Source organism: Balaenoptera ricei, chromosome 18 (genome assembly GCF_028023285.1).
Source record: "Balaenoptera ricei isolate mBalRic1 chromosome 18, mBalRic1.hap2, whole genome shotgun sequence".
Classification (NCBI taxonomy): Eukaryota; Metazoa; Chordata; class Mammalia; order Artiodactyla; family Balaenopteridae; genus Balaenoptera; species Balaenoptera ricei.
Window position 1 is genome coordinate 54,484,408 of NC_082656.1, and position 23,334 is coordinate 54,507,741.

General features: G+C 36.1%; 1 protein-coding gene across 6 annotated transcripts in view; it reads right to left on the reverse strand.

The window, feature by feature from the left end:
• The window catches only part of MYCBP2 (MYC binding protein 2), a 269,085-nt gene that overhangs the window by 18,158 nt on the left and 227,593 nt on the right, over positions 1-23,334 (reverse strand). For 5 of the 6 annotated variants that reach the window (XM_059903372.1, XM_059903374.1, XM_059903373.1 and 2 more), the window contains 12 exons: positions 21,511-21,668; positions 20,346-20,545; positions 19,346-19,495; positions 17,880-18,040; positions 16,334-16,490; positions 15,940-16,164; positions 13,801-13,866; positions 12,469-12,708; positions 12,054-12,152; positions 2,713-2,793; positions 1,391-1,657; positions 392-675 (listed from right to left, as the gene is read on the reverse strand). In XM_059903372.1, coding sequence (XP_059759355.1) covers positions 392-675; positions 1,391-1,657; positions 2,713-2,793; positions 12,054-12,152; positions 12,469-12,708; positions 13,801-13,866; positions 15,940-16,164; positions 16,334-16,490; positions 17,880-18,040; positions 19,346-19,495; positions 20,346-20,545; positions 21,511-21,668 — 2,088 coding nt within the window. The remainder of the gene's footprint in view (positions 1-391; positions 676-1,390; positions 1,658-2,712; positions 2,794-12,053; positions 12,153-12,468; positions 12,709-13,800; positions 13,867-15,939; positions 16,165-16,333; positions 16,491-17,879; positions 18,041-19,345; positions 19,496-20,345; positions 20,546-21,510; positions 21,669-23,334) is intronic. The other variant, XM_059903369.1, reaches the window with a different exon arrangement.

Consider the following 23,334-nt stretch of genomic DNA (forward strand, 5'->3'; position numbering starts at 1 on the left):
GTTTTCTTTTTTCTTTTGTATTTGGGAAGTACTCTAACATCATATGATCAGCAGATTTTCCTTTCCCCAGTAATTTTTTAAAAAATTAAAAAAAAATTTTTGGCTGCGCTGCGCAGCATGTGGGATCTTAGTTCCCAGACCAGGGATAGAACCCACGCCCCATGCACTGGAAGGCGGAGTCTTAACCACTGGACCACCTGGGAAGTTCCTCCTCCCTAATTTGAAAAGGCACTTTTATTATACACAGCATTCTCTTTCATACATGGGCCAGTCATTTATGGCTTCTATTTCTGGTAAATAAGCAAACAAGATGGAATTTGAAAGGTCTGAATTCTTCAAACAGTAGCTTACTCTGTTCTATTTTTGTACCAAAACATATGCAATGACCAACCTGGAATTGAAAATCATTGGAAGGGTAACTGTTGTAACTCCTTTGCCCACGGAGGTACCAGCTGTTCCTGTGATGGTGGTTCCTTTGGCTTTTAGCTGTACTGTGAGTGCTTTGGCAATGCATCCTAGAAACATGTCCAAGATACCTAGCTTATTCCAATCTCCTTTCTCTGTTGAATGAATAATATCACTGATATCTGCTGGGGGGAGGGATTTCACTCCTATAATGCTGGCCAGACGATTAGGGGTGACTTCAGGCAAAACTCGTCTTAGTAAGGAGGTCACCTGGTACAAAAAATAAAAGAATCCTATTTAAAGATTTGGGATTGACATATACACACTGCTATATTTAAAACAGATAACCAACAGGAAGCTACTGTACAGCACAGGGAACTCTCCTCAATATTCTATAATAATCTAAATGGGAAAAGAACTTGAAAAAGAATAGATAACATATATATGTATAACTGAATCACTTTGCTGTACACCTGAAACTAACACAACATTGTTAATCAACTATACACCAATATAAAATAAAAATTAAAAAAAAAGATCGGTGTTTTAAAGTTTTCATCTTTTTTAATGAGTCCAGCTGCTGTTCTATGACTTCAAAAGCTTTGAGAAGGACAGAGAAATGATTTAAACATGATTTAATTTCTCAAGTGGTAACTACCACTCCAGGGCAGCAAGAAAAAAAAAAACATGTCTCTTACTTGGTCATTATATACATTATATACCTCATGAATAAGATATTCAGTAGCAGAATACTGTTTTATCACAATAACACATTACTAAAATGGAACATATTTTGTTCTTCCATATTCTCATTATAATGAGTCAAAAAGAAAAACATGGGGTTAAAATACAATCCAAAAACCAAAACATAACCAAAAAAAAAAAAAAAACCAAACAAAAACCCCTGATTCCCTTTGCTAGAGTAATTTTTAACAATGTTTGAAGTAACAAAATAAGCCTACAGGTAAGTGATGTGATCAGTCACCTGTCTCTGGACGCGTGGAGAGGCGGTGTGGAGCAGTGAAAAGAGGTCCTGGAGCAGAGTCAGCTGCTGGGCCAGATACTGCCGGCCCACGTTGGAGCCACTCAAGGCTAACACCATGGAGAGCAGCTCAAAGCAGTAGGCATCGGAGGAGGCATCTTCATCGCTGGGCTGCGAATTGGCGTTTTCTTTGCTTGATATGGCGTGTTCCCATTCTTCACGAACTCTGGTGGCTTCCATGCGAATAGCCTGGACGATGTGAGCACACACCTATTTGAGGGCAACATAAAGAAAATGTAAAAACATTATTTGTAAGGCCTAGTTAAAAAAAAAAAAAAAACAAGAATATTAGTTGATACTCAATTTAATACTCTTCCTCCCAGTTAATTGTCCATCATACCATTCTCTTAACTCATCTTAAAAACAATTAAGGAAAACCAGGCAAACCATGATTAAAAATCTGAGTATTTAAATCAACTAGTATAGAAACAAATTATATACTAGTTACCAATTCCCCTGCCTGTGGTTTAAGACATGAAATGAAAACAAATCACCATATTTAATCACTTCTAAGGCACATTTCCCCCACATGCTAACATTTCTATTCATAATGCGCTTTATAATTGATGCAATTCATAATTTAATTGGCAGCAAATTTTTTTAGCGATACATAAAATAACAGCACATTTTACAATTGGTAGCTTCTAAGATTCAATAAAATGCTGTTAAAAAGATAAAGCACACATAAATTTATGTGATTTATTTAAAAGATTTAACGGTGTTGAAAGTTAAAATAATGGCCAATTTAAAACCTAATTCAAAAGTCAATATTTTATTTGACTTCGGAAGGGCTAATTTTGTTATTTAGGCACCCCTAAATGAACCCCCATTATATGAATGATCTAGTGCTACTCCCCCATCTCCTGTTAAAAATATTAACACTGGTTTAGTTAACATTATAATTGCTCAGCAAAATAATATTAAAAAAATCAACCAAGAAACAAAAAAACAGGGGGGAAAGGAACACAGGAAATGCAAATGAAATCTGATATAGCTGGGTACTTGACACCAAAATGAAACAAGCCACCTGAAAATGAGAAAAACAAAGAGCAGCAAGGTAAGAAAGTTAACATTCATAACAAAATCTTTCAAGTGATGCAGGTATGCCAATATACTCCTTCCTCTCTAGAAAAAGGCAGACACATTCTGCAGGACCTATCAAAGAGTCAGCATGGAAAAGCCTCCATAAATTTTGGAAAATGCTTTACACCCTAAAAACAAACAAACAAAAACTGATGAAGACAATGAAATGGCTGTTAACCAACCTGTTTTTGTAGGTTAGTCAGTTTACTCCTGCTGAATATGATTCCAACCATATGTTCTTTCAGGTCAGCATCTGAAGTTGCCTTTATACAGCAAAAAGGAAAAAAAGGAAGCGGGCTCTTTCAATAAAATTTGTATATTTGACATTTTGAAGCATCTTGAGAAATAATTATGCAGGTATTTTTACAAGGTGAATTTATTTTAAATGGAGATCTATAATACTAGGACAAAGGATAAAAAGTTTGAAGAAATCACTGTTGGCTAAGGTGGCTATAAAAAGGACAAAATTTCTGAATTTAAGAAATCCAGAGAAGTATACATCATGGATTTCTTTAATCTAGTCAATCTGTGTCATTTTGATTGAATCTATTTCTGAACTCTGAACATTATTAGTTCATATCCTACATTTGGTTATTAGAAGAGCAACTCAGGAAAATGACATTTGGTTAAGAAAACTCTCTGATAACGGTGGCCTTAAATAAAGCTACTCCAACACCAACAGTAAACAAAGAAGCATATCATAAGAAGAAAATTGAAGGTTGAAGTTTTATAGTGCTTAGCATGTATATGGCACTCTCTCAAGTGGTGGATAAATATGCAAACATATAAATACACAACCTTATTTAATCCTCACAAAAACCCCATAAGGTAAGATCTGATGTTCTGCCTATTTTACAAGTAAGAAAACTGAGGCAAACCACCCTTGTATTAGAATTAAAAATAACTCTTGGTTTCACTTTTCTTAGGATAGAGAAAGCCACAAGAGAATGTCACTCCCACCTTAACAATGACAAAAGCTGATAATCTACAAAACCATAACTTTTTGGGTGCCCATCAGAGAGCTGAGATGGGCAACCAGGTGAACTAAAATCTAAATAGACAAATCCATATAGTTGGACACTTCAAAATTCTTTCTGTACCTGATAGAACAAGAAAATGAGCAAAGAAACAAAAATCAGCAAGGTTCTTACAGACCTGAACAAAACTATCAGCCAACTGAATTAATCAATATTTATAGAACCCTTCACAGAACAGCAGCAGGGTTCATATTCGTTTCCAGTGTACGTGGACATTCACTAAACTATACCATACTATGAGCCAGAATTCAGGTCTTAACAGTTTTAAAAGGGATGAAATTATACGAAGTTTATATATATTTTTTACTGTGATAGAATTAAACTAGAAATCAATAATACAAAGCTATCAGGAAATCTCCCAAATATTTAGAAATTAATTACCCAGGGGTCAAGGAAGAAATCAAAATAGAAGTCAGAAAATATTTTGAATTTAATGAAATGAAAAAAACAATGCACCCAAATGTGTGACACTAAAGCAGTGCTTAGAAGAAGATTACAGCATTACTTATATGAGAAAAGAAAGGTCTCGAGTCATCATATTAGTACCTTAGGAAACCAGAAAAAGAACGAATCAAATCCAGAGCAAACAGTTGGAAAGATATAATAAAAGAAGACACATCACTACAGAGTCTAAGGATAGTAAGAGTATATTATGAACAACTTATGCCAATAAATTCAGCAACTTAGATGAAATGGGCAAATTACTTGGAAGACAGAACTACCAAAACTCACTCAAAAAAAATGGGTAACTGCAATATCCCTGTATCTACTAAGGAAAGTAAATTTGTAGAATAAATTTTTTTTTTTGCTACTTAAAATACTAGTAGATTATACATTAACAAATGAATTCCTTTTAGATAGTACGGACTTTTAACTTCTTTCATAATTCACTTTGCTTTTTTTGACATACCATACTATTCATTCATTTAAAGTGTACAGTTCAATGGTTTATATATTATACATGCACAAATCAGTGCAACCATCACCACAGTCAATTTTAGAGCATTTTCATCACCCCAAAAAGAAACACTGTGCCATTCAGCTATCAGGCCTCTAGTTAACCTTCTTTTTTATTAAAGAAAAATAAACTGCATATAAGCAAATACAGCATATCCATTAACATACATAGCAATATATGGATTATTTTACTTAATAAAAGAAAATGAAAAAAGAAAAATACATAAGAAATCCATTCTGATAAAAATTCTCAGCAAACTAGAAACAGAAGGAACCTCCTCAAACTGATTAAGAGCAGTTACAAAAAATCTATGGTGAAAGACTGAATACTTTCTTTTTACGATCTAGAAAATGAAGTCTAATCTCACTACTTTTATTCAGCATGGTACTGAAGGTCTTAGCCAGTGCAATAACATAAGATTGGAAAGGAAGAAGTAAAACTGACTTTCTTTGAAGACTACATGATTATCTATGAAGAAAATCCCAAAGATACTACAAAAAAGCTTCCAGAACTAATAAGTGAATTTAAGGAGACCATAGGATATAGTTTTAATACAAAAAGTCAATTGTATTTTTATATACTAGAAATGGATAACTGGAAAGTGAAATTTAAAATATCATTTACAATAGCATCAAAACCATGAAATGTTTAGAGATCAATTTAATAAAATGTGTAAGACAGGTACACAGAACTGAACTATAAAACACTGCTGGCAGAAATTAAAGAAGATCTAAATAAATGGACAGATCTAAATAAGTATCATATTCACGGACAGGAACACTCAATATTAAGAGGTCAATTCTCCCCAAACCGACTTAGCACGTTGGTGCAATTCCAATCAATATTCCAGTAGGTTTCTTTCTTTCTTTCTTACTTACTTACTTATTTATTTATTTATTTGTTGGGGAGGAAGAAAGTGACAATCTGATTTTAAGCTTTCTATGGAAATGGGAAGGGACTTGGAATAGCCAAAACAACTTCGAAAAAGAACTTGATTGGAATCTTATCTCATGATTCTCTATAAAGCTACAGTAATCGAGACAGCCTGATGCTGGTGTAAGAATATACGTGTAGATTAATGAAACAGAATAGGGTTCAGAAAGAGACCTATACATTTATAGTGAATTGATTATTGATAAAGAATAGTCTTTTCATCAAATGGTAGTAGAAGGATTGAACATCTACATGCCAAAAAAATGAACCTCAACCCTTAGCTCATACTGTACAGAAAAACTTGAAATGTACATAGTTCTAAATAAAAGAACTAAAGTTCTAAGGTTTCTAGAAGAAAACAGGAGAAAATCTTTGTTACCTTAATTAGATAAGACACAAAAATCATGAGTCATTTAAAAAAATAGATAAACTGGACTTTATCAAAATTAAAAACTATCTCAGAACAGAATAAAAAAAAAAAATGAAGAGAACTGAGGACAGTCTCAGAGACCTCTGGGACAACATTAAACACACAAACGTTCGAATTATAGGTGTCCCAGAAGAAAAGAAAAAGAAAGGGACTGAGAAAATACTTGAAGAGATTATAGCTGAAAAATTCCCTAATATGGGAAAGGAAATAGTCAATCAAGTCCAGGAAGCGCAGACAGTCCCATACAGGATAAATCCAAGGAGAAACACGCCAAGACACATATTAATCAAACTATCAAAAATTAAATACAAAGAAAAAATATTGAAAGCAGCAAGGGAAAAACAACAAATAACATACAAGGGAATCCCCATAAGCTTAACAGCTGATCTTTCAGCAGAAACTCTGCAAGCCAGAAGGGAGTGGCAGGACATATTTAAAGTGATGAAAGGGAAAAACCTACAACCAAGATTATTCTCCCCAGCAAGGATCTCATTCAGATTCGATGGAGAAAATAAAACCTTTACAGACAAGCAAAAGCTAAGAGAATTCAGCACCACCAAACCAGCTTTACAACAAATGCTAAAGGAACTTCTCTAGGCAGGAAACACAAGAGAAGGAAAAGACCTACAATAACAAACCCAAAACAATTAAGAAAATGGTAATAGGAACATACGTATCGATAACTACCTTAAATGTAAATGGATTAAATGCTCCAACCAAAACATATAGACTGGCTGAATGGATACAAAAACAAGACCCGTATATATGCTGCCTACAAGAGACCCACTTCAGACCTAGGGACACATACAGACTGAAAATGAGGGGATGGAAAAAGATATTCCATGTAAACGGAAATCAAAAGAAAGCAGGGGTAGGAATTTTCGTATCAGACAAAATAGACTTTAAAATAAAAACTATCACAAGAGACAGAGAAGGACACTACACAATAATCAAGGGATCAATCCAAGAAGAAGACATAACAATTGTAAATATTTAGGCACCCAACACAGGAGCACCTCAATACATAAGGCAAATGCTAACAGCCATAAAAGGGGACATCGACAGTAACACACTCATAGTAGGGGACTTTAACACCCCACTTTCACCAACGGACAGATCACCCAAAATGAAAATAAATGAGGAAACACAAGCTTTAAATGATACATTAAACAAGAAGGACTTAATTGATACTTATAGGATATTCCATCCGAAAACAACAGAATACACTTTCTTCTCAAGTGCTCATGGACACTCTCCAGGATAGATCATATCTTGAGTCACAAATCAAGCCTTGGTAAATTTAAGAAAACTGAAATCGTATCAATTATCTTTTCTGACCACAATGGTATGAAACCAGATATCAATTACAGGAAAAAAATCTGTAAAAAATACAAACACATGGAGGCTAAACAACACGCTACTAAATAACTGAGAGATCACTGAAGAAATCAAAGGGGAAATCAAAAGATACCTAGAAACAAATGACAATGAAAACATGATGACCCAAAACCTATGGGATGCAGCAAAAGCAGTTTAAGAGGGAAGTTTATAGCAATACAATGCTAACTCAAGAAACAAGAAACATCTCAAATAAACAACCTAACCTTACACCTAAAGCAGTTACAGAAGGAACAAAAGAACCCAACAATTAGCAGAAGGAGAGAAATCATAAAGATCAGATCATAAATAAACGAAAAGGAAATGAAGGAAACGATAGCAAAGATCAATACAACTAAAAGCTGGTTCTTTGAGAAGATAAACAAAATTGATAAACCATTAGCCAGACTCATCAAGAAAAAAAGGGAGAAGACTCAAATCAATAGAATTAGAAATGAAAAAGGAGAAGTTACAACAGACACTGCAGAAATACAAAGGATCATGAGAGATTACTACAAGCAACTCTATGCCCATAAAATGGACAACCGGGAAGAAATGGACAAATTCTTAGAAAAGTACAACCTTCCAAGACTGAACCAGGAAGAAATAGAAAATATAAACAGACCAATCCCAAGCACTGAAATTGAAACTGTGATTAAAAGTCTTCCAACAAACAAAAGCCCAGGAGCAGATGGCTTCTTCACAGGCGAATTCTATCAAACATGTAGAGAAGAGCTAACACCTATCCTTCTCAAACTCTTCCAAAATATAGCAGAGGGAGGAACACTCCCAAACTCATTCTACGAGGCCACCATCACCCTGATACCAAAACCAGACAAAGATGTCACAAAAAAAGAAAACGACAGGCCAATATCAATGATGAACATAGATGCACAAACCCTCAACAAAATACTAGCAAACAGAATCCAACAGCATCTTAAAAGGATCATACATCATGACCAAGTGGGGTTCATCCCAGGAATGCAAGGATTCTTCAATATATGCAAATCAATCAATGTGATACACCATATCAACCAGCTGAAGGATAAAAACCATATGATCATCTCAATAGATGCAGAAAAGGCTTTTGACAAAATTCAACACTGATTTATGATAAAAACCCTCCAGAAAGTAGGCATAGAGGGAACTTACCTCAACATAATAAAGGCCATATATGACAAACCCACAGCCAACATCGTTCTCAATGGTGAAAAACTAAAACCATTTCCACTAAGATCAGGAACAAGACAAGGTGGCCCACTCTCACCACTATTATTCAACAGAGTTTTGGAAGTTTTAGCTACAGCAATCGGAGACAAAAAAGAAATAAAAGGAATCGAAATCGGAAAAGAAGTAAAACTGTCACTATTTGCAGATGACATGATACTATACACAGAGAATCCTAAAGATGTTACCAGAAAACTACTAGAGCTCATCAATGAATTTGGTAAAGTAGCAGGATACAAAATTAATGCACAGAAATCTCTTGCATTCCTATACACTAATGATGAAAAATCTGAAAGAGAAATTAAGGAAACACTCCCATTTACCACTGCAACGAAAAGAATGAAAATACCTAGGAATAAAGCTATCTAAGGAGACAAAAGACTTGTATGCAGAAAACTAAGACACTGATGAAAGAAATTAAAGAGGACACCAACAGATGCGGAGATATACCATGTTCTTGGATTGGAAGAATCAACATTGTGAAAATGACTATACTACCCAAAGGAATCCACAGATTCAATACAAACCCTATCAAACTACCAACGGAATTTTTCACAGAACTAGAACAAAAAATTTCACAATGTGTATGGAAACACAAAAGACCCCGAATAGCCAAAGCAATCTTGAGAAAGAAAAACGGAGCTGGAGGAATCAGGCTCTTGGACTTCAGACTATACTACAAAGCTACAGTAATCAAGACAGTATGGTACTTGCACAAAAACAGAAATATAGATCAATGGAACAGGACAGAAAGCCCAGAGGTAAACACACGCACATATGGTCACCTTATCTTTGATAAAGGAGGCAAGAATATAAAACGGAGAAAAGACAGCCTCTTCAATAAGTGGTGCTGGGAAAACTGGACAGCTACAGGTAAAAGAATGAAATTAGAACACTCCCTAACACCATACACAAAAATACACTCAAAATGGATTAAAGACGTAAATGTAAGGCCAGACACTATAAAACTCTTAGAGGAAAACATAGGCAGAACAGTCTTAGGACATAAATCACAGCAAGATCCTTTTTGACCCACCTCCTAGAGAAATGGAAATAGAAACAAAAATAAACAAATGGGACCTAATGAAACTTAAAAGCTTTTGCATAGCAAAGGAAACCATAAACAAGATGAAAAGACGGCCCTCAGAATGGGAGAAAATATTTGCAAACAAAGCAACTGACAAAGGATTTATCGCCAAGATTTACAAGCAGCTCATGCAGGTCAATATCAAAAAAAAAAACAACAACAACAAACAACCCAGTCCAAAAATGGACAGAAGACCTAAACAGACATTTCTCCAAAGAAGATATAGATTGCCAACAAACACATGAAATTGAGTTATTTGTAGTGAGGTGGATGGACCCAGAGACTGTCATACAGAGGGAAGTCAGTCAGAAAGAGAAAAACAAATACTGTACGCTAACACATATTTATGGAATCTAAAAAAAAAAAAAAAAGGTTCTGAAAAACCTAGGGGCAGGACAGGAATAAATAAAGACACAGACATAGAGAATGGACTTGAGGACATGGGGAGGGGGAAGGGTAAGCTGGGACAAAGTAGGAGAGTGGCATGGACATACATACACTACCAAATGTAAAATAGATAGCTAGTGGGAAGCAGCTGCATAGCACAGGGAGATCAGCTCGGTGCTCTGTGACCACCTAGAGGAGTGGGATAGGGAGGGTGGGAGGGAGATGCAAGAGGGAGGAGATATGGGGATATATGTATACGTATAGCTGATTCACTTTGTTATAAAGCAGAAACTAACACACCATTGTAAAGCAATTTTACTCCAATAAAGATGTTAAAAAAAAAGACCATATTAAAAAAAATAATAAAAAGGCTACTTTCTACAGGGGGTTCCATTAAATAACACCTGGGAAAAGGCAACACTATAGGGGCAGAAAATAGCTCAGTGGTTGCCAGGGGCTAGGAATGAGATGAGGGGATTGAATCCAAAGGAACAACGGGGAAATTCTGGGAGAGATGTGTTTTAAAACTTGCTTGTAATGATTTCACCACTGTATACATTGGTCAAAATTTGAAACGGTGCAGTTTAAGAAGATGAATTTTTTGTATGTAAATTTTACTTCAAAAACCTGACTTATAAAATGATTCCCTTAAAAGTTATGTTATCTCACCAGCACTGAACCACTAGCATAACCTTTCCTATTCAATCTTAATGCCTCAGCATACACTCTCCTACAGTTAGGCCAGCCTCTTCAAGGCGCCCTTGCTCCCATCCTATTAATCTGACTGTCATCCATTCTCTTTCAGGTCTAACTGCTTCTGATATCCCCCAAGAAGCCTTCTCTGACCACTCCAGGGCACAATAACCTCAATGTACTCTGAAATCCTGACATGCAACTGACATGCAATTTTTCACACATTTAATAAGTAGATTATATACTGTAGAGTATTCCTGTTGATCTGTTTTTGGGAGGGAGGGGATGGACTGTTCACATCTAAGAACAGAAAGGTAAGCTTTTTGAGGGCTTGTTACCAGCTCGTAAGGTTATTTAGTAAAGAACTGACATTTGTTAAAGTTCAGCTGATTTAATGAGTAGTTACTCAATCTTGCAGTCGTGCAAATATCTCCTAAAGATGCTGAAAAAAATTACCAGAGTTTATGAAACCCCATTTTTTTTTTTTTTTACAGAACCCAAATAGAAAAATGTGGATGATTTAGATTCTACTGTATCAGAAGGCACAGGGTTAGCCTACGTAAGTCCTTGAAATTATCTTTCAAAGGGCTGTCAAGTTGATTATTTACAGCATCTAAAGACACAAGAATATGAAGACTAGTCAGAGTTGACCTCTCTTTTTGAAAATGGATGAGGTTCTCCTCTTAGATATAGTGCTTTAGTTCAGACCAAATAAGTTAGGCAAATGCATTTTAGAAGAAATTTCAAGAACAGTATAAAGAACAGGTTATTCCAATAAAAATTTACTGAACACATGTGTGTTTACGCCATGGTGGATATAAAGACAAACCAGACATGTAATTGGTCTTTAAGAAGGTATAATTAAGTAGAAGATATAAAACATGTATACAAATAAACCTAACAAGAGAGAAAACAAGAAGAGACACAGAAATTACTATGAAGCTTAGCAGAGGACATACTACTTTGTGTCTTCTCCGCGACCTTCTTTATGATTTCCCCTGAACAATCATAAAGGAGGCTCATGGAGAAGACAGTATTTTTGAGCTGAACCGTGAAGGACAGAGAAGATGGCGGAAGGCGCACATCACAGTCAATGACGAAGCTGATTTTACAAATGTCAACATTTGAACACAACAGCCCAACGTTTAGAGCAAATTTTGTTGCTACTTAAAATACTAGCTAGATCATACATGAACAAAAAGTGAATATCTTCTGACAGTTCCTTCATCTTCTTTCTAATTAAAGTAAAAACTATTAACTTTAGTTTTCGTTAAAGATACAGAAACTAGTATCACATATACATTAAAATACACAGCAATACATGGATTATTTCAGTGAACAAAAGTAACGAAGTGAAAAAGGGAAATAAATATTTTTAGAATATAAATAAATACATTGTATACTTTTTCTTCTCCTTCAGGTGATGACAATAGTGCTTTTTCCTCTTGTTCTGGTGTGGGTTCAGCATCTCCAGAGATGAGCTTTCCAAATACCTGGTGGAGAAGAGAGGGAGGTGAGAACAACTCAATGGCAGAACCTCCTCTGAGAAGGCTAGAGGACTCAGTAGCTGGCTCTGTGGGCTTTATGCTACTAGGCTATTCCTACTGCACACCTCTACTCTTCAGGAGATGAATGCAAAATGAAATACAAGAATTCAGGGCTATGAGAAGAAAAAAACGGGCCATGTTTGTAGCCAGCAACCTCTAACAAGCTTTCCAAAATATTTTGTTAACCTCTTGATATTACTGTTGAAGTAGTATATTATTTCAATTTATCCTGTGTTAGAAAATGTGTAGTAAGGACACTCACCTGTGATGTAATAAGTCTGAACACTCGTAGAGTCTCAGCTTCACAGTTCCTTTGCTGGGCCACACTGGCTGAAATCTGGCCAGCAATTTTTGTGCTTTCGCCATCCTTCCAGCCCAGAACCTTAACTTGTCGAACTCTCAGTGTATTTTCTGGGCCCTTTAATTCAATTTTGATGATGTGATTATCCCCTCCTGGAAGTTCACTTGTTACCCAACCAATGTGCCTGGAATCCAGATCAACCTAGGAGAGGAGAAAAGGGATAGAAACCTGATACAGGTGTACTACTATTTTATCACTGTCCTAGACTTTGCATTAATAGCAGCAAGCTCAAATAACAAATAATTGTACCCAGAGAAAAGTTTATTAGATTATTTCACACTGATTATCTTATTTAAACCTTGTGAGGATAATACAATACTATAGTAGCTACAGATGAAGAAAGTGAGGTTAACACAGATGGCAGATGTCTAGTAAGCGATGGAGTTGAGAATTCAAATGCAGGTCTGCTTACTATATGGCTTCTGAGCACAAGTTACATAAGTGAAACCACTGCAAACAATTTACATGACTGTACCTACACTGACTGTAAGTAGAAATACTCACATGATCAGCAATGAAGTCCTGTTTTGTGCATCTTCACATGAAAGCACATTTAAAGGAAGGATTTTTACTGTGCAGTTACTTAATATATTTTACTTTTGAAGAAAAATTATATAATATGTAAATTCACATTGGTCATTACTTATTTCAGTATATTTCATTGAGAATACAACTTTTTTTCAAGGATTATATTTCAGTGTACTGTAAAATGGTTTTTGACACTATTCACTCACAAGTAAGTGAGTTTATACAGAATCTCGGTCACATGCCCAAATAGAACTTAACTTGTTTCTAGAGTTGGTTTGTAAATTGACTTTCAACCTGGATATAGTCGCAGTGTTATAACTGAAAGATTTTCAAGCTACAGGACAACAACCTACATTTCAACCTGAAGTGTGGGTGAATTAAGATGACAGTTGTGAATCAGATCTGTGATGAATTTTAAGGCACCCTGCATCTCTGCAGGGGAGCAGGAGTCAGGGTGGAGGGCTATAGGCACGGTATACTTGCTCATCACTAGAGAAATTTAGGGAAATAATGGGTAAGATGTTTAGAACAGAGATGGTTGTAACTATTCCTATACATGGACCATTTGCCAATTTAGTGTTCTGTAAATAGACGATTTCCTATAATACTTGGGTGGCATGCCAAAATTAGAACTCTACAGTGGAGAATGAGAAGAAGAAATTTCTCCCTGGGCAGTAAAACATTTAATGACAAAGTTTTAATTACCTGCTTTATTCTGCACAAATCTTCTACTGCTTTGCCAGTTAAGAAGGTCATTGAGGTAACTTTATTCTGAAATAAACAATTCAAAATAGTTACTATGCCATGTTCCTGGCTCCAGAACTGACAGTGATTTCGTACAGCCTATCAATATAACATCAACTCTTCTGCCTGTCTTTTACGGTCCTTCCTAACTGACTTCATTCCATCTGTCCAACCAACGACAGTTCCTACAACTCCAGTCTTTTCTTTTTCTCACAAACTCCATCTTGAATCTCACATTTCAGCCCTTCTCTATGGGCTCTGAGAGAGGAGGTTGGCATTCCCTCTTTTCATCCAAAGTCTAATCATTTAAATTCTATCTTTATCATGAAGCCTTTCAGCAACTTGCCTTGCTACTCATGTCCCATTTTTATCACATTATTCTCATTGTTTCCGGCTGTAAAAAGGAGGAAGACAGGTAGCTTAGGCAACAAATACTTGTGAGCATCACGATGGACCCAGACGGCCTTAGGGACTTGGAGAAAGATATATGAGAGGGATAGGTTCTATCCCCTCGAGATCCTCGTCAAACTAGGGAAGGAACATTAACACACAAAGTAAAATATCAAAAGAAATTCAATACCTTTAAGTACTGAAAAGAGTCACACTGGTACTAGAGCCAGAGACCTTAAGTCTGAGTAAGTTTTATGCCAAACACATCAAGAAAGAGACTGACATACTAATTCCTTGGAGAGCTGCATACTTTAAGTGCTATAGGCTGATGCAATTCAAATCAACAAGTGCTGTGTTTATGGCAGTGTGGTGGGCAGGCTGGGGGGGACACAGAGGTATGTAAGTCTTAATGATGCACAGAAATTAGAGGAGGTTTCCTAAAAGAAAAGCTGATGTCAGCATACATACTGGGGCTTTTAAAAATGAATATTATCATGATTATCTCTCATAAAAGACAAAAATGTCAAATCGAGTGCAACCATTGTTTTGAGGGAAAGTGTGTCCTAGCTTACAACATGAATCAAAGATAACACTGTACTGAGCAGTGAGTTCCTGACAGAAAAATGTTTTGATTTGTTATACTTGACTTTCAAGTAAGATAAAGTAGTTGTACCAACTGAACTGCTGGGTCTCATGAGGAGGTAAGCTAGTGATATACTAGCTAGGCCTTTATTCCTTATTCAATCTGAGCTGATGGACAGAAGCTGGGGTGACCGTGGACGGCAAGGAGTGCTCTGACTGCACACTGAACTTCTGTGGTTGGCGTTCCCCACACAGGAGACCCAAGCCCATCACTTTGGCTGTCCCTGGGAAAGGAAACACACAAATGGGACCAGAGCAGCTTGGCAATGGCCCAAGGGGACTTATTAATACTATATCTGCTAGCAAGCCACTTCCATTCAGAGGGAAAAAAATCCCAAGAAGTATTCTTCCCCAGGAATGGGGTAAAAGCGTGGGAGTTTGGTAGCTGGTGCTACTTTTTTCTCGGCTCTGAACACTCAAGTAAATAGGATGCTTTTTCCTGTTCAGTGCTTTTTGTAGAAGAGTGCTCAATTCAGTGGAAACATGTAGACAGGCTAGAGCTAGGGAGAATATAAAGTATGATGACTTAGGTTAGTCCAGGAACTTCCCCCAATTCCCTCATGATGGCCGGGGGTGAGGATTAACAACTGAAAGCTAATTACACTATCAGTCAAAGTGTATTAAGTGACATCAGAGTAATATAAAAAAGAACCCAGAGGAGAGAAAGAGTAATTTTTATAGATGAGGTACTGGGAGAGGATTTGTCTATCGGGTCTTAGATTTGGGAAGGATATGAAAAGCAGAGTTTAAGGAGAGGACTTCCAGGCCAAGGAAATAGCTTGAACAGGGGCATGGAGGTAAAAAAAATCATGGAATAGATATTTATATTGCTTAGCTATAGCCATGGTATATTCGTAATCAGACCTTGGCTTAGAATTGGTATTCCACAGTGCTCCCAGTCATATCAACCTGTTTTTAGACTTAAGATTTATTTTAGAACTATAACAATATAGTTTGGTTGGTGAATTCCAGATGAAAATCTTTTTGCTAAAACTCAGAAATGAGACTGCATGATAAATAAAGGTCTGAAAAGAACTAACGAACCACAAATTAAGTTTCCTTTCTTACCCCAAGATCTCGGGAATTGTCCACATGAACAGATACATAGCGGGCATTGATTCCTTTCACACAGTTGATGGTGACGTTCTTAGTTTTGTTTTTATCCTCATCTCCTGATTCCCAGAAGGTTTCTGTGGAACCATCTGTCAAACTGCCAATCATGGCAGGTCGGCTAGAAGTTTTTATGTCAACAATGCTGGTTAAGTCCTTTAAGCACATTACAATGCATAATTCCTACCAGAAACAAATATACATAATTATAACACTCAAATGGACATCTCCCATGATAATAAAACGAACAGACATGAGATAAGAAATAGCAGTAAGAATCAAATTATTTAGAAGTAATTTTCGGTTTCTCCTTCAATACATTGTTGAGTATTAACAGTGCTAAATGACTGACCTGACTCATAGCTTCAAAGCCAGACTGTATGCTGATGCTGAAACTCTCCTCACTGTCTCCATCATCTGATTTTGACAAAATATTGTTAATGTGATGAAAGACGTTGCTCTGATGGAGGAACTGGTGATCAGATTGCTTGAATTTCAGACTCCAGCATCTAAAAAGGCATAAGTAATACATTAAAAAATTCTTTTTTGGGAACCTCTAAGGAATTCCTGGAAAAAAGCACTCTACAGCTAATATTTCAAGAAATCTTAATGCTCTAGGTACAAAAAATACAAATTTTAAAAATTCAAGAAACAAAATTATTTCTACTGGCTTTTATTCTTTTTTTTTTTTTTGAGAAATAAAGGTCATTTCTTTCGAACAATATAAATTCTAAGGAAAGTTCACCCGTTTTCAAGCTGGATACATGAAGGTCAAGGCTACAGAAGCAAAAAAGGTAATAAATCAGTTTTGTAGACAAGTGTTACCCCAACTATAAGAGCCTCTTAAATGTATTAGTCTTACAGTTCCGTACTAATCCATCAGAGTATAACACACTTTGTACTTCAAAAATCTTGTGAGGAGGAAACAAAATCTCCTCTCTGCTGGTCTTATCGTTAGGGATGTGGGTGGCCAAAATCAGTCCTTCAACCTATTTCTTATAAAAATCAGTGGAGGATTTATTTATATGTGTAATCTAGTACATGGCTCTAATGACAAGGTCCACAATGTAAAAGTAATGTTGAATCTCAGCAGGTTTGGACTTAAAAGGAGGCGATGCTCTTCAAGGTAGTTTTAGGATTGGCTGCATATGACTAGGCTCTATTTCTCTTGATATTCTTTTCAATTCAAAATCCTATTTTGATTTCTGTTTTTGAGATTTCATTCCCTCTCCCTTTTTGTGATATTTAAGACTCTACTGTTGGGGCTTCCCTGGTGGCGCAGTGGTTGAGACTCTGCCTGCCAATGCAGGGGACACGGGTTCCACCCCTGGTCTGGGAAGATCCCACATGCCGCGGAGCAACTGGGCCCATGAGCCACAATTACTGAACCTGCGCATCTGGAGCCTGTGCTCCGCAACAAGAGAGGCCGTGATGGTGAGAGGCCCGCGCACCGCGATGAAGAGTGGCCCCCACTTGCCACAACTAGAGAAAGCCCTCGCACAGAAACAAAGACTCAACACAGTCATAAATAAATAAATAAATAAATAAAAAAGAACGTGAATTTCTTAAAAAAAAAAAAAAAAAGACTCTACTGTTGCGTAGCACTGAGACACGTGATTTCGGGTAGAAGAGAGGGGAAAGTGAGGAAGACTGCTACAGACTGTGATAATTTAGAGGACTAAGCAGTATATTATCCACATTTTACAGAGGGGCCAACAGGCATGAACTAAGAAGAAGGACAATTCTAAATTATGACAGTCATGAGGGAGGCACCATTCACATAACGCAGATATTCTTTCTATCTTGCTATTTAAAGAGGTCTTTCAAGCATTTTGTGCTTTGACTACTCCACAAAATCCCTTTTCCAGGGTACCGACAATACTTAGATATGAGATTACCTCAGGGCCATTTGCTGTAACGAACTGCCACTGGGGAGAGACATCATGAGATCAGAGATGGTTTGAAGTAAGCGGTGAAATGTATGTGGTAAAGGATGAGCGGCTTCCCCTGCAATCACTATGTCCGAGAGCGGATGTTCACATACTCTTGTATCTTTCTCCTAAGACAGAAATTGAAAGCAAATTGATCCATCTGTCTGCTGGAAGGAATTTTCCCCACACAAAAGAATGTATACTTTAAGGGTACTCATGTAACAGAAATGTAAACAAAATCAAACCGTACCCAAGACATCCATTAAGATTAACTAATTATGTCCGTATTATTTTAAAGGAAAAAGTGATACGGTCACCTATAAATAAAATCACCTAACAAATAAATGCCGCATATGAGTATCAATTCCAGTGCGCTCACTAATCTACTAGCAGAAATGAGCCGTTCCCTTCAGCTGAGCCTCACCCAAATTGCTGATCCACAGAGCTGTGAGCCAATAAGCAAGTGTTTTCATCCACTGGGTTTTGGGGTGGTTTGTTACACAGGAATAGAGAGCTCTCATGAATGTGTGATAATCTCACACTGTAATTGTGGATTTTTTTTTTCTGTTTTTCCTTGCAGCTCTGTTGATTTTTACTTCTTTAAAGGCTATATTATTAACTACAAACATACATTAACTACACAGAACTACTCTTATCATTTTGTAGAAAGCCTCTTTACCCCTACTGATAATTATGTCTTGAAGTCTGTTTTTTTCTGATGTTAATAAACTAGCTGTAGCAACCTAATTTTGGTTGGTATTTACCCAGTATATCTTTTTCTACTTTTAATCTTCCTCTATCCTTGTGTTTTAGATGTGATGCTTATAAACAGTATCTAGCTTTTGTTTTTTTCTGCCTATTCTGACAGTCTTTTAAATGAAGGATTTAGTCCTCTACTTTTTTTATTCTAGAAATAGAAATGTGACCCACAAGTCACAGCTACAGAGGTGGAAATGGGGCTGGAATCCAGGCTTCCAGGCTTCCAAGGTCCAAGTTCAATGCTTTTCCATGATACAGGCTGCCTCCTATAAAATACAAGTCCCTTCTAGCCAAAGACTTTTGAATTTCATGTCCCTACACAGTATCATTTTCACTCTCTGTACCTTCCAGTAATGTTGTAAAGTAGACTGATCTTCTCTGTAATAATGTCCTGTTTATCTGTCTTATACTGCACTGTGATAGTGTTTATCTTGCAGTTGATTGCTTCGAGACAGTGATGGCTAGTGAGAAATCAGAATTGACTGACAGCGTTTTTGGAGACACAAGACTTTCACTCAGCATAGTTAATATGTTGCTCATAGCACTGAAATTTTTTTCCTGCCTTTAGGTTATATAATCTGTGAATGACCTCATGAAAATTATTGCATTATCTGAAAGTAGTTCTACTCTTCTATAAAAATATGGACAATTAAAAAACCAAGAACCTCACTTACTTGTTCTGCATTTTCTTTGTTTGTTTTATTTTCCTCATCCTCTTCTTCTTCTGGTTCCACTGGAGCAGGAGTCAGTGAAGCCACAAAATGCCACAGAATATCATGGAGAGAAGTTGTTTGGATGACATTACACAGAAGCCAGTTGAAAGCCTGAATAAATGATGGTTAAATAAGTCCAAGATAAAAAGAAAATATATGAGTGAACATAGCAGGACTTTTCTTATTCGGAAACAAAGAATCTTCCTGGACTAAGTCTTTTAAGGAAAGATACTAGGAAGTCTGATCTTCATTTCACTGGAAGTACACTGAACTTACACAGTCAATAATTTGGGGCCTAATTAAAAAATTAATAATAATAGGGAAAATAATACCTATGAAATGCAATACCAAAATACTTTCCCAAAATACTTTTTATTTCAAATATTTGTCTTCATATTAATTTACCCATGCACATTTTTTTTCCAACTTGCATTCAGGATCAACACAGAATGTTTCTTAAGTTCTACACAAGCTACCATTTACTTAAATATACTCATATTGCTCCCATTGATGAAATGGCAGGTTACCTCCTACCCACGATAAAGAAAAAAAATTTATTATATACAAGTCTATGATATATAGCAATCCATTTCCAGAGACTCAGATAAGGTATTACTGTTAAATTTACAACTCAAAAGCCCACTTTTCATCCCCTTTGCAGGATTATTCTAACTGAAAAGACTCTGTGATTACAAAAAGCTTTTTTAAAAAGATATTATCAGGATTCAAATAATGAAGCAATGCAGAAATAAAGTTTTTTAGAGCGCTTAACTATGAAACTCTAAATTCATTTACATTCATAACCTTGAGTTTAATTTTGTTGCGAACACGATATTTTCTATTCACTGAAGTCTCTTAATTTGTCACAATTTCTGTTTGGTAGAAAAGTGACATCATTAAATAGAATCATCACATGAATTGTATGATGAATGAATCAATAATCCTATTAATGTATTCTTACCTCCATAGCAAAAACTCGACAAGCAGATTTCCTTAAGGCCTGTTTCATTGCTATTTCAAGACCTTCCAGATCATGATGCTGTATAACAAAGGCTAAAACTGGCCACTGGAAATTTCGTTCTCCTTTGGAAAGAGAGCTGTGGGCTGAGATTAGCCGGGAAAGCTCAGGAGATGGATGTCTCAAGAGGGAAGAACCGACTTCTATTTAAAGGAAAAAAAAAAAAAAAGAAAATTATTAATTTTTATAGGTAATACATATGATTAATGTATTTAAGACGATATTAATGAATAGTATCTAGCTTATTCACTTTAGAGTCTTTGCAGTTTTTTTGTTTTTATTTTTGCAGGTCTGAATCTAAAGTCCATGCTTTCTAAAACACTAAACACAAAGTGATTTATTTTCTCCCTAAATGGAATCTACATCTTACCCCCATCATTTTCTACAGGACTGCTTTATAACAAATGGTACCTCAATAAGAGCTCAAAAATACTTGTTGAATGAACCTATAAATCATTAATATTTGATTTATCCTCAATAATATTTTCCTTGAAGATCCTCAATAAGATACATAATCATTTACTTATAAATATTAGGTCAGATCTTCATTTAGTAAGTGGTCGGCCTGATAAATCATTAACATGTTATCCTTTTTTTTCTTGAGTTTCTTTATTCTTGAGACAGAATCAATCAGCCCCAGTTTGAGGCTGTTGATACCAATCGGTCCAGCTTATCTAACATTTTTACTGATTAAGAGCTAGCCATATCCCCAGTTTTTATTGTCTATTTGAGTGGTAGTAGCTACAGGAGTTATAAGCTTCTATTGCGAGTGGGAAGATCCCTGTGAAAGTGTTAAGTCATTGGAACTGCTGGTTCACTGAAGCTTAGTGGAAGGGAGAATGGTAGCAATATTTGGCTTAGATATCTAACAAGTAACGCACTTTAAAGGTCAATTTATTCTTAGATAACACTGGATGATCTCTGGGTGTCTCTTCCAACTGAGATGTGAAATTCAGAGAGGCACATTTATGGCTAAGTCACATAAAAGGAATGTCTACCACAATTTAAAATTAATCCATTCCTCTGCCTTCAAAAATTAGATTTTAAAAAATATCTACAAATAAAACCATTTGGATCACTCAATCTTCTTTCTTATCTTTATACTTACCAGTGTCTCCACTGTTAACTCTTCTTCTAGGAATGGCTTTAACTCGTGCAGGTAAAATGGAGTGTTGTTTATCATATTCAGAAGCAACAACTGAGTATGATCTTTGGAAGACAGTTCTCTTGGCAAGATCAGTATCAGTTATGGGACTGGTTTCCAAACTGCAGATAGAACAAGATGACAGATAAAAACTCAAGAGAAAAAGTGAATGACATGATACTATATTTATTTAGTTTTTAATAGTGTAGTCAAATACGGGAACCTGTATTTCATGTGGAAGAATACAAATTCAAAGCCAACTTGACACTCTCTCTTTAAGTCATAATTTGATCTTTCCAAATGTAGCCACATTTTGACTGATTTCAGAACTGCATCTTAAAACTTTTAGTTTTCTTAAATCTACTTTGCATTTCAAATGAAAAAGAAGAAACGGCTTCAAATGTTCTAAGCTCCTTTCAGAATCAAAAGCACCGTGGTGGAAGACATGTGTCATGATATTCAGGAAAATCAGGCAGATATATTCATAACAGCACTGAATAGAAAGAAAATGGATATGTACCTACAGAGCCCTAATAAAATGGAAAGTGAAAGGACGCAATTTTCCTGTGGTGCTGTTCTGTGAGGTTTCTCATTCTTTGGGGGTGCCGCCCAAAGCCCATCCAGAGCATGGCTGCACCAAAGTGTACTGAGAGGTGACAAACTGAATTCCAGTGTCAGTTATATTATACTTACGTGCATATGAGAACTCAATGGTTTTCAGGCGGGCTTTAGGAAACCAACAATTTTCTATTTACTATGGCGGCATTCAAAAACACTTGAAAAAGTATTAAGATGGTTATATAATTTCCTTTATTGAGACATTTTATAAAAAAGAGAAATACCTTTCTTCATTTTCTAAGGCAAATTTATAAACTATTCTTTTCATGTATTCTTTTCTCTGTCACCTCATTCCATATTGGGCTATTTTTGCTCTCACCCTGAGTTCTAGAGTTGTTTCTTTTCCATCGTTCAAGCCAGGTTTAAAATCCTATGTCCCTCAGTAAAGCTTATATACTTTCTAGTAAGTGTTAGCTAACTCCCTGGCCATTTTCTTTCCTCACTGCCTAAGTGTGTGCACATTCTTGTTTGAACAGATGATAAATGTTGTACATAACTAACTGGAGTAAAGGTGCCTGGATGTCAGTTTCTGCTGTTTGGCTCCAGAATGACCAGAATATAGGGATATGTTCATTTAATTCACTGTATATATGGTGTTACTATAAAGCACAAGACATCTTTTCTGCTTTTAGAGGAAGTTTATCTATCAACGTAAAAAATTGTTGTACAACCTAAAAAATAATGACTTGTTCTTGTAAAATTGATCAAGCTTGAGAAGAAACTCAAGCAACATAAGAAAACCCAAAGGTTTCCTTTCTAATGACATCATGTTCACAGTTACTCATGCCTGAACTCTTGATGCTATCCTAAACTGATCCTTTTCATTATCCAGTCACTCAACAAGTCACACTGATTTTTCCTCCAAAATATTTCCTTTACCCATCTGTCTTTAACAACCATTGCCAACACCATCCAATTCCACACACACAGCTGTAATCTTTGATTGAAATGTTCAGCTTCTCAGTTGACACTGTGAGACTATTTCTGCATTTGTACCATGTCATTCCTCCTCTAAAAACTCTCAGTGGTACCCTGTTTCCTTCTGCATCATATTTATATGCTTCTCTTCAGTTTTCAAGAAGCCCTTTACTCTGATACTATAAGGGGGTAGGGTGGGGCCGGGGGGAGCACTGCAAGTAATAATCCAAGAAGCTCAATATCTACTTTCAG